The sequence below is a fragment of the Dipodomys spectabilis genome, unplaced genomic scaffold, assembly GCF_019054845.1.
Source record: "Dipodomys spectabilis isolate Male_0828 unplaced genomic scaffold, ASM1905484v1 ptg000229l, whole genome shotgun sequence".
Classification (NCBI taxonomy): domain Eukaryota; kingdom Metazoa; phylum Chordata; class Mammalia; order Rodentia; family Heteromyidae; genus Dipodomys; species Dipodomys spectabilis.
Genome location: NW_024870906.1, coordinates 165,200 through 180,334, shown reverse-complemented (window position 1 = coordinate 180,334; position 15,135 = coordinate 165,200). Strand labels below are relative to the sequence as shown.

The 15,135-nt window shown below is 50.5% G+C and overlaps 1 protein-coding gene across 1 annotated transcript in view; it reads right to left on the bottom strand.

The window, feature by feature from the left end:
- Scara5 (scavenger receptor class A member 5) overlaps positions 1 to 15,135 on the bottom strand; it is an 89,019-nt gene that overhangs the window by 59,732 nt on the left and 14,152 nt on the right. Inside the window, exon 4 of the mRNA XM_042697859.1 lies at positions 2,660 to 2,788. Coding sequence (XP_042553793.1) covers positions 2,660 to 2,788 — 129 coding nt within the window. The remainder of the gene's footprint in view (positions 1 to 2,659; positions 2,789 to 15,135) is intronic.

The following is a 15,135-nucleotide window of genomic DNA, read 5'->3' as shown; positions in this document are numbered from 1 at the left end:
GAGGAAAACGAGGAAATTGGAGGTGGAAGGAAACGCTGTGGCAGCTTCCTTGGAGATGACAGAGGCTGTGAGCAGACAGAATGGACCCTAGTAATGGTGTGGAAATACCAGAGAACAGTTCCTGGAGGGATGCTGGTCAGAAGCAGATGGTTAGATGGTGAGCAGGAAGTCTAATTGAGAGACTCATTTGGGCAATGGCTAGACTAATCTGATTGGGGAAGCCAGGAAAACAAAAGATACAGGATTGGCCTTTTATTTTGAATATTTGTGCAGGATGAGGATTTATGAGAATTCCCACGAGGGAATAGCAGCATTCGTAGTATTTTGAAATAATAAGAGTATAATTGTGTAATGCTGGAAACAGTAAGAATAAGTTTATACTCCAATTAGATGTTCAGTCCCAGATATAATATTGCACACCATAAATAAGTTTGTCATCTAGGTATAAGATGTGTGAGCTTTGGGCTCACAAAGAAGTTTTGAAGTTTGTGGCTCCAATGGACGTGTTGTGCAAGATGACTTCTCCAGGGCCAGGCAGCAAGCCAAGAATGAAAACCTCGAGCGCAAGAACCCAACAGAAGGCTAGGCAAGGTATGGTTCATCCCGAACCGTCTCCCCCATCTCCTGTCACCTTGACATTTGTGGGAAGGCAGCTTCTTGGGAGGCTTTTAGTGAGCTAACCTGAAGAAACCTCTCTAAGGTCAGGTAGAGCCACATTCCACTTCCGCTGGGAAAGGCAATTGCTGACCATACTCTTCCAGGGCCTCCCTCCCCACATAACCTCACCTGGAGGCCAACATGACTTTCCAGACAAGAACGTGGAGATGGCAGTGGCCACACATCAAGATAGGAGACAGAGCTTCCTCAGATTAGTTCTAAGACACCCCAAAATTTCATTCCACACAAGCCACGTGGTACCCCAAAACTTCTAGGGTGAAAAGTGATTAGAGAAAGGAAGGAAGGGAGGGAGAGAGGGAGGGAAGAAGAGAGGGAGGGAAAGAAAGGTAAATAAGAGAAACTCTACAATCACACTGCCCAGGTTTCCACTTGGAACAACTAAGGAACGTGGCAACATTTTCATGAGATTGAGAAACCATGTTCCACCCTCCTTTCTGAAGCTTCCAAAATGTCATCATAAATCCTATGCAAACACAAGCCAGGGGAAAGCCTTTCTGTCATGCGGGATGGTGCCAAGGGTTAGAAACTCTCCAGTGTTCTGAGTGGAAATCTGTCGTTACAATGTCTATCCTTGGGCCTAGCTCCACACCCAGGCTCTCCTTTTCCACTTGTCAGCCCTTCGGGTCCAACAAGAGACCTTTCCCTCCCTGGTAGGTCTTCTGTGCCCCAGGGAAAATGTCTCTCAGGCCTCTCAGGCCTCCGGCCTCCTGGCCCAGGCCCTCTACCAGCCTTGTCACTCTCCCCTAGAACCCCTTCCGCCACCTACAAGTCCTGTTCTGCAGAGCGGTTGTAACGCCATAGCCTGGCATTCCTGCCGGGCTGGAGCACTTTCCAAGCATTCCAGAAATTTGTTATGGTCCTGGCAGCCAAACCCACAAACCCCAGATCCCAACCTCGCACTGAGGAGCCCAAGAACATGTTCACATCATCCCCTGGCTGCCTCGGCCCGTGAGAGGTCTTGCTGGACACCATCCTTTGGCCTCTGGGATCAATCATGACTCTCTTGTTGTTGCTGTTGTTGGCTGTTCCTCAGGTCACTTGATTGATGGGACAGATACTGCTCCAGAGGCCTCACGTGTGGAAACCTGAGAATCCATTACCATGCCCGGGTGACTGGTCCCGCTTGATGGGGAGTAGAGCAAGTAGGGAGGTCCTGGGTGTCTGCCCCAGGATTCCAGGGCAGGGTCATCTATAAGGGCTGAACCCCCAGATTCCTGCCCCAGAGTTAACCCAAGCACCCCACCCTCAGCACTCCAAGTCAGCAGCCTCATTTCCAGCAACTTCACCCTTCTCCACGCAACAGCCACGCTTCCAGACGGCACCGGCTCCTCTGTGCTGTCACATCACCATAACCACCACCGTCACCCAACCACCACCACCATCAGAGTGTCTTCAATTCCTCCTCGAGGCAAGAATCTACCTGCAGGACCCTGCCTCAGCCTCTAGACTGGAAGCTCCTTGAGAAAAACCCTTGGGTCTTATTTAGCTGTGCCCCAATTCTAGTGTGAAGCCAGCATGAGGTAAGTTCTTATGAGAGTACATGGATACCTTTGGCCTACTTTCTCCAGTGAGAAAGATGGAAAAGGAGCCAGGGAGAGAAGACCGCAGCCTCTGCTCTACTGTCTCCATCATGGTAGGACTGCCTGTAGGTGCAACGCACAAGGGTAACAGGCCCATTCAGTCCGTTCCTTATGTCCATGAGCTCTGTTGTTCTCCACTAGAGCATGTGCTCCAAATCCAGCCCGTGCTGGCCATCCCACAAGCAGAAATGATGGAGGAGAGCCTGGCCAAACTGGGACAAACTCACCCTACCATGCCCCAGTGGTCCCAGGAGACCCAGGCCTTGTGCAAAATACCAGCCAGCTTCTTCCTCTGTGTTTCCATGGTGACGAAGGCAGCGTTTGGTCTCCTGACCATAGAAATGAAGAACAGAGGTCCCAGGTCTCCCTTTCTTAGCCAGACAGAAAAGAGCCTCACTTACCTGCTAAGATGAAGACGCCCACGAGAATCAGGAAGACCAGCAGGTAGAGGCCGAGCACGGCATGCTTCAGGGCTGACAAGGAACCCAGCTGGGCACAGCAGCTACCCGCCCGCCGTTTGTGACACGGACCTGGACAGCAAGGGGAACGGGAGAAAGGAAAGAAGATGATTGAAAGGTGTCTTTTTTGGGGGGGGGTCATCCGGTCATGGGGCCTGAACTCCGGGCCGGGGCACTGTCCCTCAGCTCTTCAGCTCAAGGCCAGCGCTCTACCACTTGAGCCACAGCGCCACTTCCGGCTTTTTTTTTCTCCTGCTTATGTGGTGCTGAAGAATCGAACCCAGGGCCTCATGCATGCAAGGCAAGCACTCTACCACTGAGCCACCTTCCCAGCCCTGAAAGGTGTCTTTGAAGCTGTTTTTCTCTTTGGGTCTCCTCTCTCCCAGATGCACACAGATGTTCATGGAGAAAATCTCATATCCCTTCTGCACATCTGTAGTGCAGCCTCCTTAACAGGAAGCTTTCTAGCACCATTGCAGAATGTTCAGCTTTGAGCTCTCTTCTTGCCCTTTCCGTTCATGAACAAACCAGACAGTTGCATCCATAGCTTGGGTTCTCACACCAGAGTCAACCAAGGCAGACCGTGGAACGGGCTCGAATACATTTTCTTTACTTAGTGGCATTGTCTCAGGTGACCTAGAGACTACAGGGAGAATTTAAGGCAGAGCTTGCCAGCTCAAACTTCTGCAGCAGCCAAGAAGGGAATGAAAGTGAGCAAAATGTGTCATGTGGCTTTGGCCAAGTATGGCTGCACTACAGAAGTTTACAGCCCAGGGACGGGGGCGGTGTGGTGCTATACCCAGGGACATTTGACACATGCTACAAGTGGCTAGCGGACATCTCCATATTTTTTGAGTGTTGACAGCAAGTTAAAAACAAAAAACCCTGGAGAGGGTCAATAAAAAGCTCACAAGCCAGATGTGATCACTGGCATGCAACCCTGCGTTTGGGTTGATCAGAGAACAGGGTAACCTGGGCGATTACATACCGTTCCTCAGCTTCTCTCCCTAGGTAGAACAGCAAAACATCCTGGACCATGTACTCCAACCCTTCCGTGTACAGAGACAAATGTCCAATATTCCTTAGTTCAATGTCACCTTCCAGCTGAAGTTGTCCTTCAGGGGGTCTCTCAGATGGCCCAGGCAGAGGCCAGGAAAGTTAATAACCACCACCTCCTACGTCAACTGGAAGGAGAGAGGAAGGGCTGCTCTCCCACCCTGACCTCAGAGGCTAGGAAGAATCACCCTGGGGTGGGGCGGCAGGGGTGGTAGACTCTTCAAAATAGTCATACTCACGCCTTGCAGGTGAGACGCCGTAGACAGGCTTGTTCCCCACCCCAGTGGTGCTGCTGGCTAGCGTGCCCTGCCTCAGAAGAGGCTAAGGGGCAGAAAAGGCCAGCGTGGGAGTTTGAAATCATTGATACTTAGAAAATGAAAGAGAGTGCGATGTCACGCTCTTTAGTAAGTGCATCGGCACGGCGCTACCTCTTGAGTGGCACTGCTACCTTTTTGGTCTTAACAGACTTTATCCCCAATGAGAGAAGGCTGGGGGCGGACAGGGCAGCTATTCTGTTGAAGCCTTAGGATCAGACAGTGCTGCACTCCCAAAGTTGTATTATTTAGTTATTTTTTGTCAGTCATGGGGCTTGAACTCTGGGCCTCAGCTCTTCAGCTCAAGACTAGTGCTCTACAGACACTTGAGCCAGAGCGCCACTTCTGGCCTTTTCTGCTTATGTGGTGCTGAGGAATCGAACCCAGGGCCTCATGCATGCAAGGCAAGCGCTCTATCACTGAGCCACCCTCCCAGCCCCCCAAAGGTTGTATTATTGGAAGAAGATTCTCCCGATTCTTTCTACTTTGTGGCAAATACTACTTTTTAAAAGCTAAGCTGAACTATTATAAAATATTTCCATAAAACATTGGGTACAATGTGAAGCAAGTTGTTTAAAAAACAAAACAAAGAAATCCAATGACCATTCTCACGAATCCTAGAATGCTAGTACAGTTTGAAGAGTCAAACTGATTTTCTACTGAGATTTGGATACAGTACATCTTTCTACCTCATTTTAATTTTTTTAAGGATTTCCCACCCCTTCCCCCAGTAGGTCACAAGGAGTTTTACTCCTTAAATATGTAAGTGCTGGGACCATTTCACCTTTTCCTTGTGCTGAGAGCTAAACTAGCAGTCTCCTTGAAACTAATCAGAGCAAAGGAGCCAGGAAGAGAGGCACAGTATATTGTATCAGTGTTACATTTGTACAATACTGATATATAAACAGTACCCTGAGCACCTCTGGTCTCCTGTCCTTGTCAGTTCCAGTCCCCGTGGCCCCCCGAGTATGTGTGCTCCTCTCTCTTTTACTATTATTACTTTTGTAATTGTTATTGTGTAGGTGATGTGAGAGGGGTTACAGTTACATAAGGCAGGTAGTGAGGACCTTGCTTTCTGAACAGCGTCACCTGTTCCCTCATTTTCTCCCAGTTTGTCGCTCCTAACCCCCTTCCCCCACAAGCTGTATAGTTCGTTTTCAACACAGTGTCCACTGAGTATCGCTGCTGCATTTGTGCACACTTTGTTCCTCCTTACCCTCCCCAAAACAGATAAACTTACATACAAGATGAAAGTTACAAAAAGCAAAAACAGCAACCAAGGAGAAGCAGAGAGAGAGACAGAGAGAGAGACAGAGAGACAGACAGAGAGAGTGCGAGAGCAGTCTGTTTTATATGATCGTGTGCATTTAGCTATTGAGCCTTTGTGATTCTTTCCTAAGAATACCCTCCTTTGGTCTCACTCTATCAATGTCTAGAGTCCTGAATAATTTTTATCATGTCCAAGTGTAATTTTGTTGTCTTTTACCATTCAGTGTGTTTACTTAGAGACTTATAGGCACATTCTAGTTACAACAAATGAGGGAAACCATGCAACCTATGCTTCTTTGGGTCTGGCTTACTTCACTTGCTCATTTCTTTTAAGAGAGGGAAGGAACAGATCCTTCTCCAATACCACTGGCCTCGGTCATTCCTCTATAACTCACACCTGGGTTCAACACATCAAACTCCATAGAATTCCAAGCACCAGAGGTGAACCCAGCTACAGCCCACGGACAATGATGATAAATGCCGCGTCGGTAAAGCTTCACTGACTGTAATGCGAGCAACCCCGGGGTGGCGGTGGGAGCATTGATGATTGGGGACTTATGTAAACACTTCATATTTTCCAATTCATTTTGCTACAAACCTAAATCTGCTCGAAAAAAAGAAGTATCTATTAAACATAAAAGTAGCTGAGCCCGGTGGTGATAATAATAATCCCAGCACTTGAGAAGGAATGCGGGTTCAAGGCCAGCTTGGGCTACATACTATAGGGATGAAACTTGTCAGAAAACCAGGTGCCAATAACTCATGCCTGTAACTCTAGCTGCTCGGGGTGAGAGGGGGCTGAAATCTGAGGTCTGACCTTCAAAGCCAGCCTGAGCAGGAAAGACAATGAGACTCTTACCTCCAAATAGCCAGCAAAAAGCCAGAAATGGAGATACAGCTCAAGTGAGAAAGCACCATCCTTGAACGAAAAAGCTAAGGGACAGTGCCCAGATCCTGAGTTCAAGCCTTACTTCTGGCACAAAAGTAACCACTTTAACAAGCATTTAGTGTATATTTATTATTAGTTACCCCAATGGCGGCAGGCTTCAGGACAGGCCCCCATGACACCGGTCCCTGGGAGGAGCCCCTTCCGTGTGCGTGCGACCAATAGAATAGAATATGGCAGAAGTGCGGATGTGTCCTTTCTGAGATCAGACAACAGACACTCTGCAGCTCCCTCTTGTCCACGTCTCCCTCCTAGAACAGTCATTGCGGGAGCAGCCAGCTGCCATGTCACCAACACCCCCAGAGAAACCTCAGCTTCAGCCAACAGCCACGTGTAAGAGCCCAGAAGCAGCTCTTCCAGCCCAGGCGGCTTGAGGGCCACTCCTTCGTGGGGCAGTACCCTGATGATCTAACTGCACTCAGGAGAGACCCCGGGACGCAACTGCACTGTATCTCAGCATATTTCTGATCAGACACATTATCTGAAAATACTGACAAACTCTGGCTTTCCTTCCATCCTCGGTGAATCTGTCTGATGACTTCTGGGGGGCGGCAGATGATTTATCACACGGTGGTAGATAATGAATGCACTTATGAAATGTAAGGATGACGGCTAACGAGGGAGAGAGTTAGCACCGTCCTTTCCTTCCAACTAGCCAGTCCCTGGGCCAGTGCTTGGCACATGCAGGCACCCAGCAGGCAAAGATGCCGCCCCTGTGCCCCAGAAGCTCCCCAGAAGAAGAGAGGAAGAAGGCATGAGACCAGGGAAGAAAGGAGTCAGGCAGGAAATGCTGCCTGCAAAGGAGGTGAGCTGGTTTCTGCAGGGACTAAGTCCATTCTTCTGTCTGTCAGTTTGTCTGTCTCTCTCCTTCCCCAAATTGTCCCATGTACAGTTACTATAAATTTGAAAACTGTGGCTTTAAGAAAATTTCCTTTCTTCATATGAGAGCATTCTGAAGGAAGCTCCTCCACGAAGCTGTTATTTATTAAGTGTTGCTGTTGTTGTTTGCAGATGCGGGTACGCTGGAGACCAGATTGATGGAGAAAATGGTGAACAGCAATCATGCCAATGAAAACACTTCCAAGCTCTACAAGGATCATGGGAACGGTTTTCTCCATCTGGCTGTAGCCGCCTCAAATGAGGATGGCATCTGAGATTGGGAAGTCCAGGGAAAGAGGCTCAAGAGATCAGGCAGAAAAAGGCCAATGGCCCTGACGGAGCATACACAAACTATAAAATCAGTGTGAAGTGAAAAAGGAGCCCAGAACGCAGGCTGGGAAGCACTGTTTATCTCAGTGTGGGGCATGCAGTTCCCTGGGGGTGGCTGGAGCCCAGAGGCCTCCGGATCTCCAAAGCGGTTGCCTGCGCAGCCTGCTTGTCTGCAGCTCCGTATCCCTGGGCTAGTTTTCTTAACTTTATTCCACTGTTTTTTAATGTTAACTTTGTTTAAGGAGGAAATCCTGTATCATCACCACAGGTGGAAAATTAGCATCTTCCTATCATCTATTTAAAAAAGAAAACTGCTGGGTGCTGGTGGCTCACATCTGTAATTCTAGCTACTCAGGAGGCTGAGATCTAAGGATTGTGGTCCAAAGCCAGTCTGGGCAGGAAAGTCCGTTAACTCCAGTTAACTACTCAAAAATCTGGAAGTGGAGCTATGGCTCAAATGATAGAGCCCTAGCCTTGAGCAAAAGAACTCAGGGACAGTGCATAGGCTTAGAGTTCAAGCCCAGTGCACACACATACACATACACACACACACACACACACACACACATCACACATCATCACACCAGACACACCCACATCATATCACACACCACATACAATGCTTTTGGAGACAGTACATGAAGGATTATTAAGTACTACCAAAAGAACTTTGCACACGTATCTCCAGCACTTCCTCCACCCTTGCATCTCTATGCGCCCCGCTGATCTACAGGGCCATCCTAGACTGGCTGTGTCCACCTACCACCCAGCAGGATGCTCAACCAATGACAGGACATAATAAGATCCTTTGCAGAAATAAACACATATGTACAATATTTATTGCTTTGCTGCTAAGACCATCTCTTACAAACAATTGATGGATTCTAGTTGGTTGTAAAAAGAAAACATCATTTGGAGCAAAACTTTGTTCTAAAACCATCCGCAAAAGTATAGGTTCATACTCAGGCTAGCTGAGGACACTTAGAGCCCCTAGGGAGAAGCGCGCCGTCAGCCTCCCTGGACCTGAATTGCCACCTGCCTCCTGACTGGCATCTGCGCCCCGTTCTGAGCCCTGCCCTGCTTGCCCTCACCCTGGCTCAGCGGCGAAATCTCAGCTCCAGGCACAGAGGCCCCCGTCCTGGAGTGAGGATTTATCACCTCAAAAGAGGACATGAGGACACATTCTTGGAAAGAAAATGAAAAGTCTATTGTCAGAGCTCAATTTATTGGAAAGAGAACTTTGATTCCTTTTCTTCTTTTTAATAAATAGGACATATTTGAGATGAGCTTGTCTCAAACTATTTTATTGTTCCCAGAGATTGGCATTGGGAAGGTTCTTCATTAGGAACAAGAATACACCCAAAGAGCTTTGGCTAAATATTATATCAGGGGTGGGGGGCAGGGCGGGGGGCGGGGGGGGGGCAGCAGCAGTGATTAAAGGAAAAGAAGTTGTATTCATTCAAAATCCACTCATCCCTGAGAGCCGAGGTGAGGGTGAGTAGGGAGATGTCCCAATGTCAGTGTCACACATCCCCGGGGGAGTGATGGGGTGCAACTCTCCCTCTTTTCCACCTTCCTTCTCTTCTACCCTCCTTCCATTAGGCAGCCATGGGCTTGGGGCTGGTGACAGTATGTTCAAAGCTGTCTCTAATGCATACAGACTGTGGGGCCACCCTCATCATTGACATAAACTTTCCTTGAGAAAGATTTCAACTTTTTTTGTGCACTGGCACTGAGGCTTGAACTTAGGGCCTGATCACTGTCCTTTATTGTTGTTTTTAATTTTTTTTCTGCTCAAGCCTGGTACTCCTAACACTTGAGCCATGCTGTCATTTCTGCTTTCTTGCTGATTAATTGGAGGTAAGAATCTCATGGGCTTTTCAGTCCAGGCTGGCATCAAACTGCGATTCTCCGATCTTAGCCTCCTGATGAGCTGTATGACAAGCATGAGCCCCCGGCGCCCAGCCAACTCCTCAGTTATGACCTTAGAGCTCCTGGGGATCTCGCTGTCTGAATTTATTTTCTTCCCATTTATAAGAACATTCATAAATTGGGTCTGATTTCTAACGAAACTGGGTCTAAACAACATAAAACACAGGACGAGATGATTCAGTGATTGCTTACTTGAGGTTTAATAATCAAACTCAAGTCACTTTCTTTTTGTTCTTTCTGGTCCCACAGCTCATAAACAGCAAGAGGAGACAGTGTTTTATTGCAGGGAGGAGCTCAAAGCTCAGAGCCCAGCGCATCTGTGGCTCATCATTAAATCACCCAACTTCTGACTCCCTAGGACAGCCGCTATCACCCTTACATGAGTACTCATCACCCAGCATTGCTCTGTCTTTGAAATTGGGGTACAAGGACAAGAATGCCCTCTGTGTGTTCATGAGATGGCTGGGGGTTCCTGGGGAACCTTAAGATGAGGCTGATCACCACAAAAGGCCAACGTACCAATTAGAGGGTTAGAACTTTCAACCTCTAGGAAGAAGAGGGGCTGAGGATAAGATAATCACCAAGATCCACTCAGTCATATGACATAATGAAGCCTCCAGGAAAACACACAGGACTTGTAGGAAGTTGAACACACGGAAGTTCCCAGAGATGATTTGTCCCTAGAGCGCATAGAGGCTCCTTTTCTATTTCCCTTTAGGCATCTATCCCACCTAATTGTTAATTGGGGTCTTCTTTAATGTCTGTTATAAACAAATGGGTAAAATGGAAGTAAAGTGCGTCCCTAGCGCTCTGTAAACCACTGTAGCAAAATAATTGAGCCCCAGGAGTAGTCATGAGAACTCTAGAAAGCCAACGGGTCAGATCACAAGCCAGGACCTGAGACTGGCATCAGAACTGAGGGCCATGCGGTGGGACTGGCCCCGGCCAGCACAGGCATCATTGAGAGACAGACACCTGTCACATTCCCTGGCTGACAAAGTGCCCTCTTGATTTCAGCCTGTCAACCGCCCCCAGGGAGCGTTCATGTAAGTCCACTCCCCTTGGACACCTAGATATGCTTTAAATACTTGTGACATTACATTTCTGTGTGTATCTGTGTGTATGCCAGTACTGGAGCTTGAACTTAGAGCCTGGGCCCTGAACTCAGAACCTGTGTACTTAGCTTTTTCTTTTCTTTTTTTTTCTTTTTTTTTTTGCTAACGGCTGGCACTCTACCACCTGAACCCCAGCTCCATTTCTGGCTTTTTGGTGGTTAATTGGAGATAAGCCTGACAGATTTTCCTGCCTAGGCTAGCTTCAAACTGTGATCCTCAGATCTCAGCCTCCTGAGAGCAGGCATGAGCCACCAACACAAGCCACCTTTACACTGCAATGGACGCCCTGTTACTGGGAACAGGTGTCATTCTTGCCTATACTTGGCAGAATATACTGAGTCTCAAACAGGATCAGGGAACCAACGTGCTGGGATAAAACCCACTGGGGAGGAGACAAGGTCAAGCTCCCTTTCACTTGTGGACACATTGGGCCACACCCTCCAGAGAATAGTGCTGGGTCAGTTCACCTGCAGGGCTGACAGGCGTGAACTTGGGAGCAGTGAATGCCACAAGCCATGGCCCTGACCTGCTCCTTGCTCTCCTGAGTCCTCACAACTCCCCTTCCCTCATCTGATTGCTGACACTGGACCCCTCAGGCTCCTGAGGGTCCCTCCCCCACCAAGTAGAGTCTCTGTAATCCTCTGAATTCACCCTGGGAGACTGAGCATGAACTCCCGGAGCATCAGGAAGGGAGGGCAGAAGCCAGCTCTTCCCCCACAGCCTCCCATCTTCTTACCAACAAGATTCCTGGCCTCTGTGACTTACTGGGAGACCTTGACTTGAGCTGGACCTCCAGCTAGACGGCAGGATAAGCGGACCAGCCCAGGGAGGGGCCGGGGGAGCTGCGGGGGCAGGCAGAGCTCAGGACACTGTGCAGAAGGCTGAGGCTCTAACAGGACCCCACAGCTGTGCCCGAGGGCAGGGGGGGTCAGCCAAGCACCACCAGGCTCCCTCTCACAATGCGTTCATCCAAAACCTTTGGCTAAAAATTATGCCAGACAGAAGACCTTCAGCCCCGAGCCAGAGGCTCTGGCATGAAGTCAATTAGTGGCCCAGGCTTTCTACAGAAGCCATCTGGGACCCTGTCATTATGCTCATGTCTAAACCATTTCAGTTTTCATCTACTTCCTGCCAGTGGTGCCCCGCCGGACAATTCATTCCACGTGTCCCAGACGTCATCTCCGCAGCCCTACCCCGGCCTGTCCAGAGGGACCCCACCTCTGAAACCTTGAACTCTGGGAATCCATGCTGGGTACCCTCCCCATTCCTTAGGGCCTCTCAACACACCCCATGTGTTTAGGGGTCCCCCAGGTTCCCCAGCCAGGCACAGAGGAAGAGACAACATAGGCTGTGAGGACAGGCACGTGATGAAGGGCCAGGCAATCGTGGATTAAATCCAAGTCTGCCTCTGCGGAGCCGAGTGAATGTCGTCACTGGGTCTCCATCTCTGGTCAATAAGTGAGTGATGGATAAGCAGAGGCCTGGTTAACAGAGAGACTTCATTATGACAACAGACCACAGAGTGAGGCACAGGGTCATCAGTCGCCATTAATTGCTCCCAGCTTTAGAGGCTGAAAGTCTAAGATCGGGGTACCAGCATGCCCGGGCTCTGGTGGCAGCCCTCTTCCACACATGGCAGAAAGGACTGAGAGGGCTTCCTGGGGTCCCCTTTTTTAATATAAGGGAACTAAACTCATTCACGAGGCTCCCTGCTTGTGACCTAGGAGGCCTCACCCCACTATCACTACTTTGGGGGCTAGAATGCCAACGTAAGAATTTTGAGGAGACACAGTATTTAATCCATCCCCCAACGGGCAGTCCAGGACTCTCAGCCTGCCCCCCAAAGAAACCCAGCTGCACCTCCCATGTCTCCATCCTCAATATCTGGAACCTTCTCCCAGCGGCCTCTGGATTTCCCAGGCCCATTGTCCATGAAATCCCTATTTCCTAACCTTGTGCTCCAAACATTTCATTTATTTTCTTCTAAACAAAACCTGACTCCTTTACCTTCCCCTTTTCTTGCCAGGAGCCGCTTTTCCTTCCCAGTTTCCTTATGCCACAAGTCCATGTGTGTGGTAGGAATTCCTCTTTGCCCTCTGGCCACTTCCAGAACTTTCTATTTCTCTCCTCCTTAAAACATCCCAACTTGGCTCCCTGGCCATGGGACTGTGTACACTGCTCATGGCTAAGGGTGGCCTGCCTGTTCCTACCTCCGCCACCCGCTCTCTGGTGCGTTAGAACCCCTGCTGCCTCCTCTGCTCCTGGCTGCAACCTGCTTACTGCCTCAGCCGGTCACTTTGAGCTCTGGGAATGTGACTGCCCACTGGACACGGGCTCAGAACATAAAAGATGCCCTAGATATGGGAAGCCCAACACACAAGCAAAAATCTGTAATTATCTTGATCGCTTGATTACGATTCAATGTCAAAATAGTCACATTTTGGAGAGACAGGTTAGATCAAAATACATTGCTGCCTTTAAATTAGTTCAACCTGTGTCTCTCCACCTGCGGGGGATGGTAAGCCTCGGTAGGCCCTGGGAGCAAAGAACCTCCAGTCAGCGTGGGAGAAAGCACAGAGACCAGAGGCCTCGGGACCTCGGATAGCCCACACAGATTCATCCTTGGGAAATAGGACAGAAAGATTATGCTCAAGGTCCTTTGGGCCCTGTTTAGTAACCTTAAGAGTATCCCCAGGCGGGTCCGCATTGAGGGAGGCGTGGGCTGCTGGGACATCTAGGTGGCAATCGCTCTGCTGGACCTCCTCCTCTCTCCTTGTCCTCCCCTGCTTCCCCAAAATGACAGGCCTAAAGGGAAATACACAGGGATCGAGAGTCTACTGCACACCAGGTGCTTAACACAGTCCCTCACCTCCTCATCCCCTAGTGCTGGAAGGCTGGTGCGCTGCTTTCCTTTAGCAGAGGAGGACGCAGCAGCCATGGCCAGGTGCCCAGGGAAGCGGACGTCCCCCCGGACCACAGACCTCTCAGGGTTTAACAGAGGTGAGGGGTGTGAAGGTGCCACCAGGACATTGAGGTCCCAAGGCTCAGGGCTGGGAGCAAGAACTGGACTTCAGGAGGAGGAGAAAGCCCCCCTGGAGGGGATCCCCAGCCCAAAGCAACCATGGGGTGCAGGGCCAGGGGGTGAGGATGCACTTCCTGCACCCATCTCCCCCCGGGCACCTGAATCCAATGAGTCGGGGGGCAGGGTGCTGAGGAACTGGAAAACAAGGGTACACACAAGTCCCTGCACCGAGCCCAAGGTCACGTGTCCAAGGTCATACAGGTGGAGCATGGCCTTGGGGGTTTGGGGTCAGGCCTGACCAGCTGCATGGCCTAGGCTCTCCTCTCCCCGATACCCCATCTTAGCATCCACAGAGCAAGCGAGGCTGTGAGGCGGCCTGTCACCTGCCCAGGGCCTGAAAGGTTAAAGTTTGAGGCAGTGACCACGTGTTGCTTGTTTCTGTCTAGCAAAGCAACACGTGGTGGTAATCAAAACACCTGGTTGATTGTGTGCCTTTATAAGACCTGCAAATCCTTAGCTCGGGGCTCTCCTCCTGGACTCCGCTGTGTCGGAGTGTAGGACGAGGCCCAAGCTGCAGCCTGTTTAAATAAAACAGCTGTAGAGTCTGACTCTCGGTGGTCTTCTTGCGGGGGGGGGGGGGGGGGGGAGTCCTGCGACCTTGGCATAACAGGCCCACGGCTACACCACCCACCTGTGGTTCTCTGTGCTTGTTTGGGGGAGAAGGGTCTACAGCGGTGCTGAATGAGTTAATATCCACCTTCTCCTCCAACCTAGAGAGGCAGCACGGGCGCCCCCATCCCCACCCCGTGAGGCCCAGGCTCAGACCCTCCCGGCACATCCACACCCACCCTTGGGCAGCTGCCCAGCAGCCCTTGGCCTCGCAAATGAGGTGGGGAGAGTTGATGGATGGGAAGGTAGATGGAGGCTTCCCTGGGAGGGGAATTTAATTTTACAGGGAAGGAACACAGGCCTGAGGGCTCCCCCGCTTCGCCCCCCGCCCCAGGCCCAGCAAGCAGGCCGGCTGCAGGCGTCAGGCCGTCGCTGGGTGCATGTGCAACTCATTACCTAAGGGATGGCCACGGAGGACGCCACGAACGTGGTGACAGCACCGAGGCCCCTGGACAGCCCGGACAGCAGTGTTTTCCTGACTCTAACACCTCTCTCTGGCCCTGGAGAATGGCTGCAGATGAGCCAAGCCCAGTCAGGAACCTCCCAGGACCGGGAGATGACTGAAGAGGGCCCAGTGCTGGAGGAGGGAAGCAAAGGCCGGAAGTAGAGAGGAGAGAAGGAAGGGGAGGAGCGTGAGGGAGAGGAAAGGGAAAGGGCTTGGTTGGCCCCTGTTGGGTTTCTAGTTGAAGGGTGGCAAGGCCAGAAATCACATGGCTGAAGTCTTCGAGGTTCCAAGCTGTTCTCGCCCCTCTGTGGCTGTCTGGCGGGTGCCGGGAGAGGGGATCCCCACCTTTAGGCCTTCGCATCTTCAGTGGGTTCCAGAGGACACGGAGGGCCGAGACGCAGGATCAGGGTCCCCAGCAGTGGCCTTGCTAAGGGTGCTGACA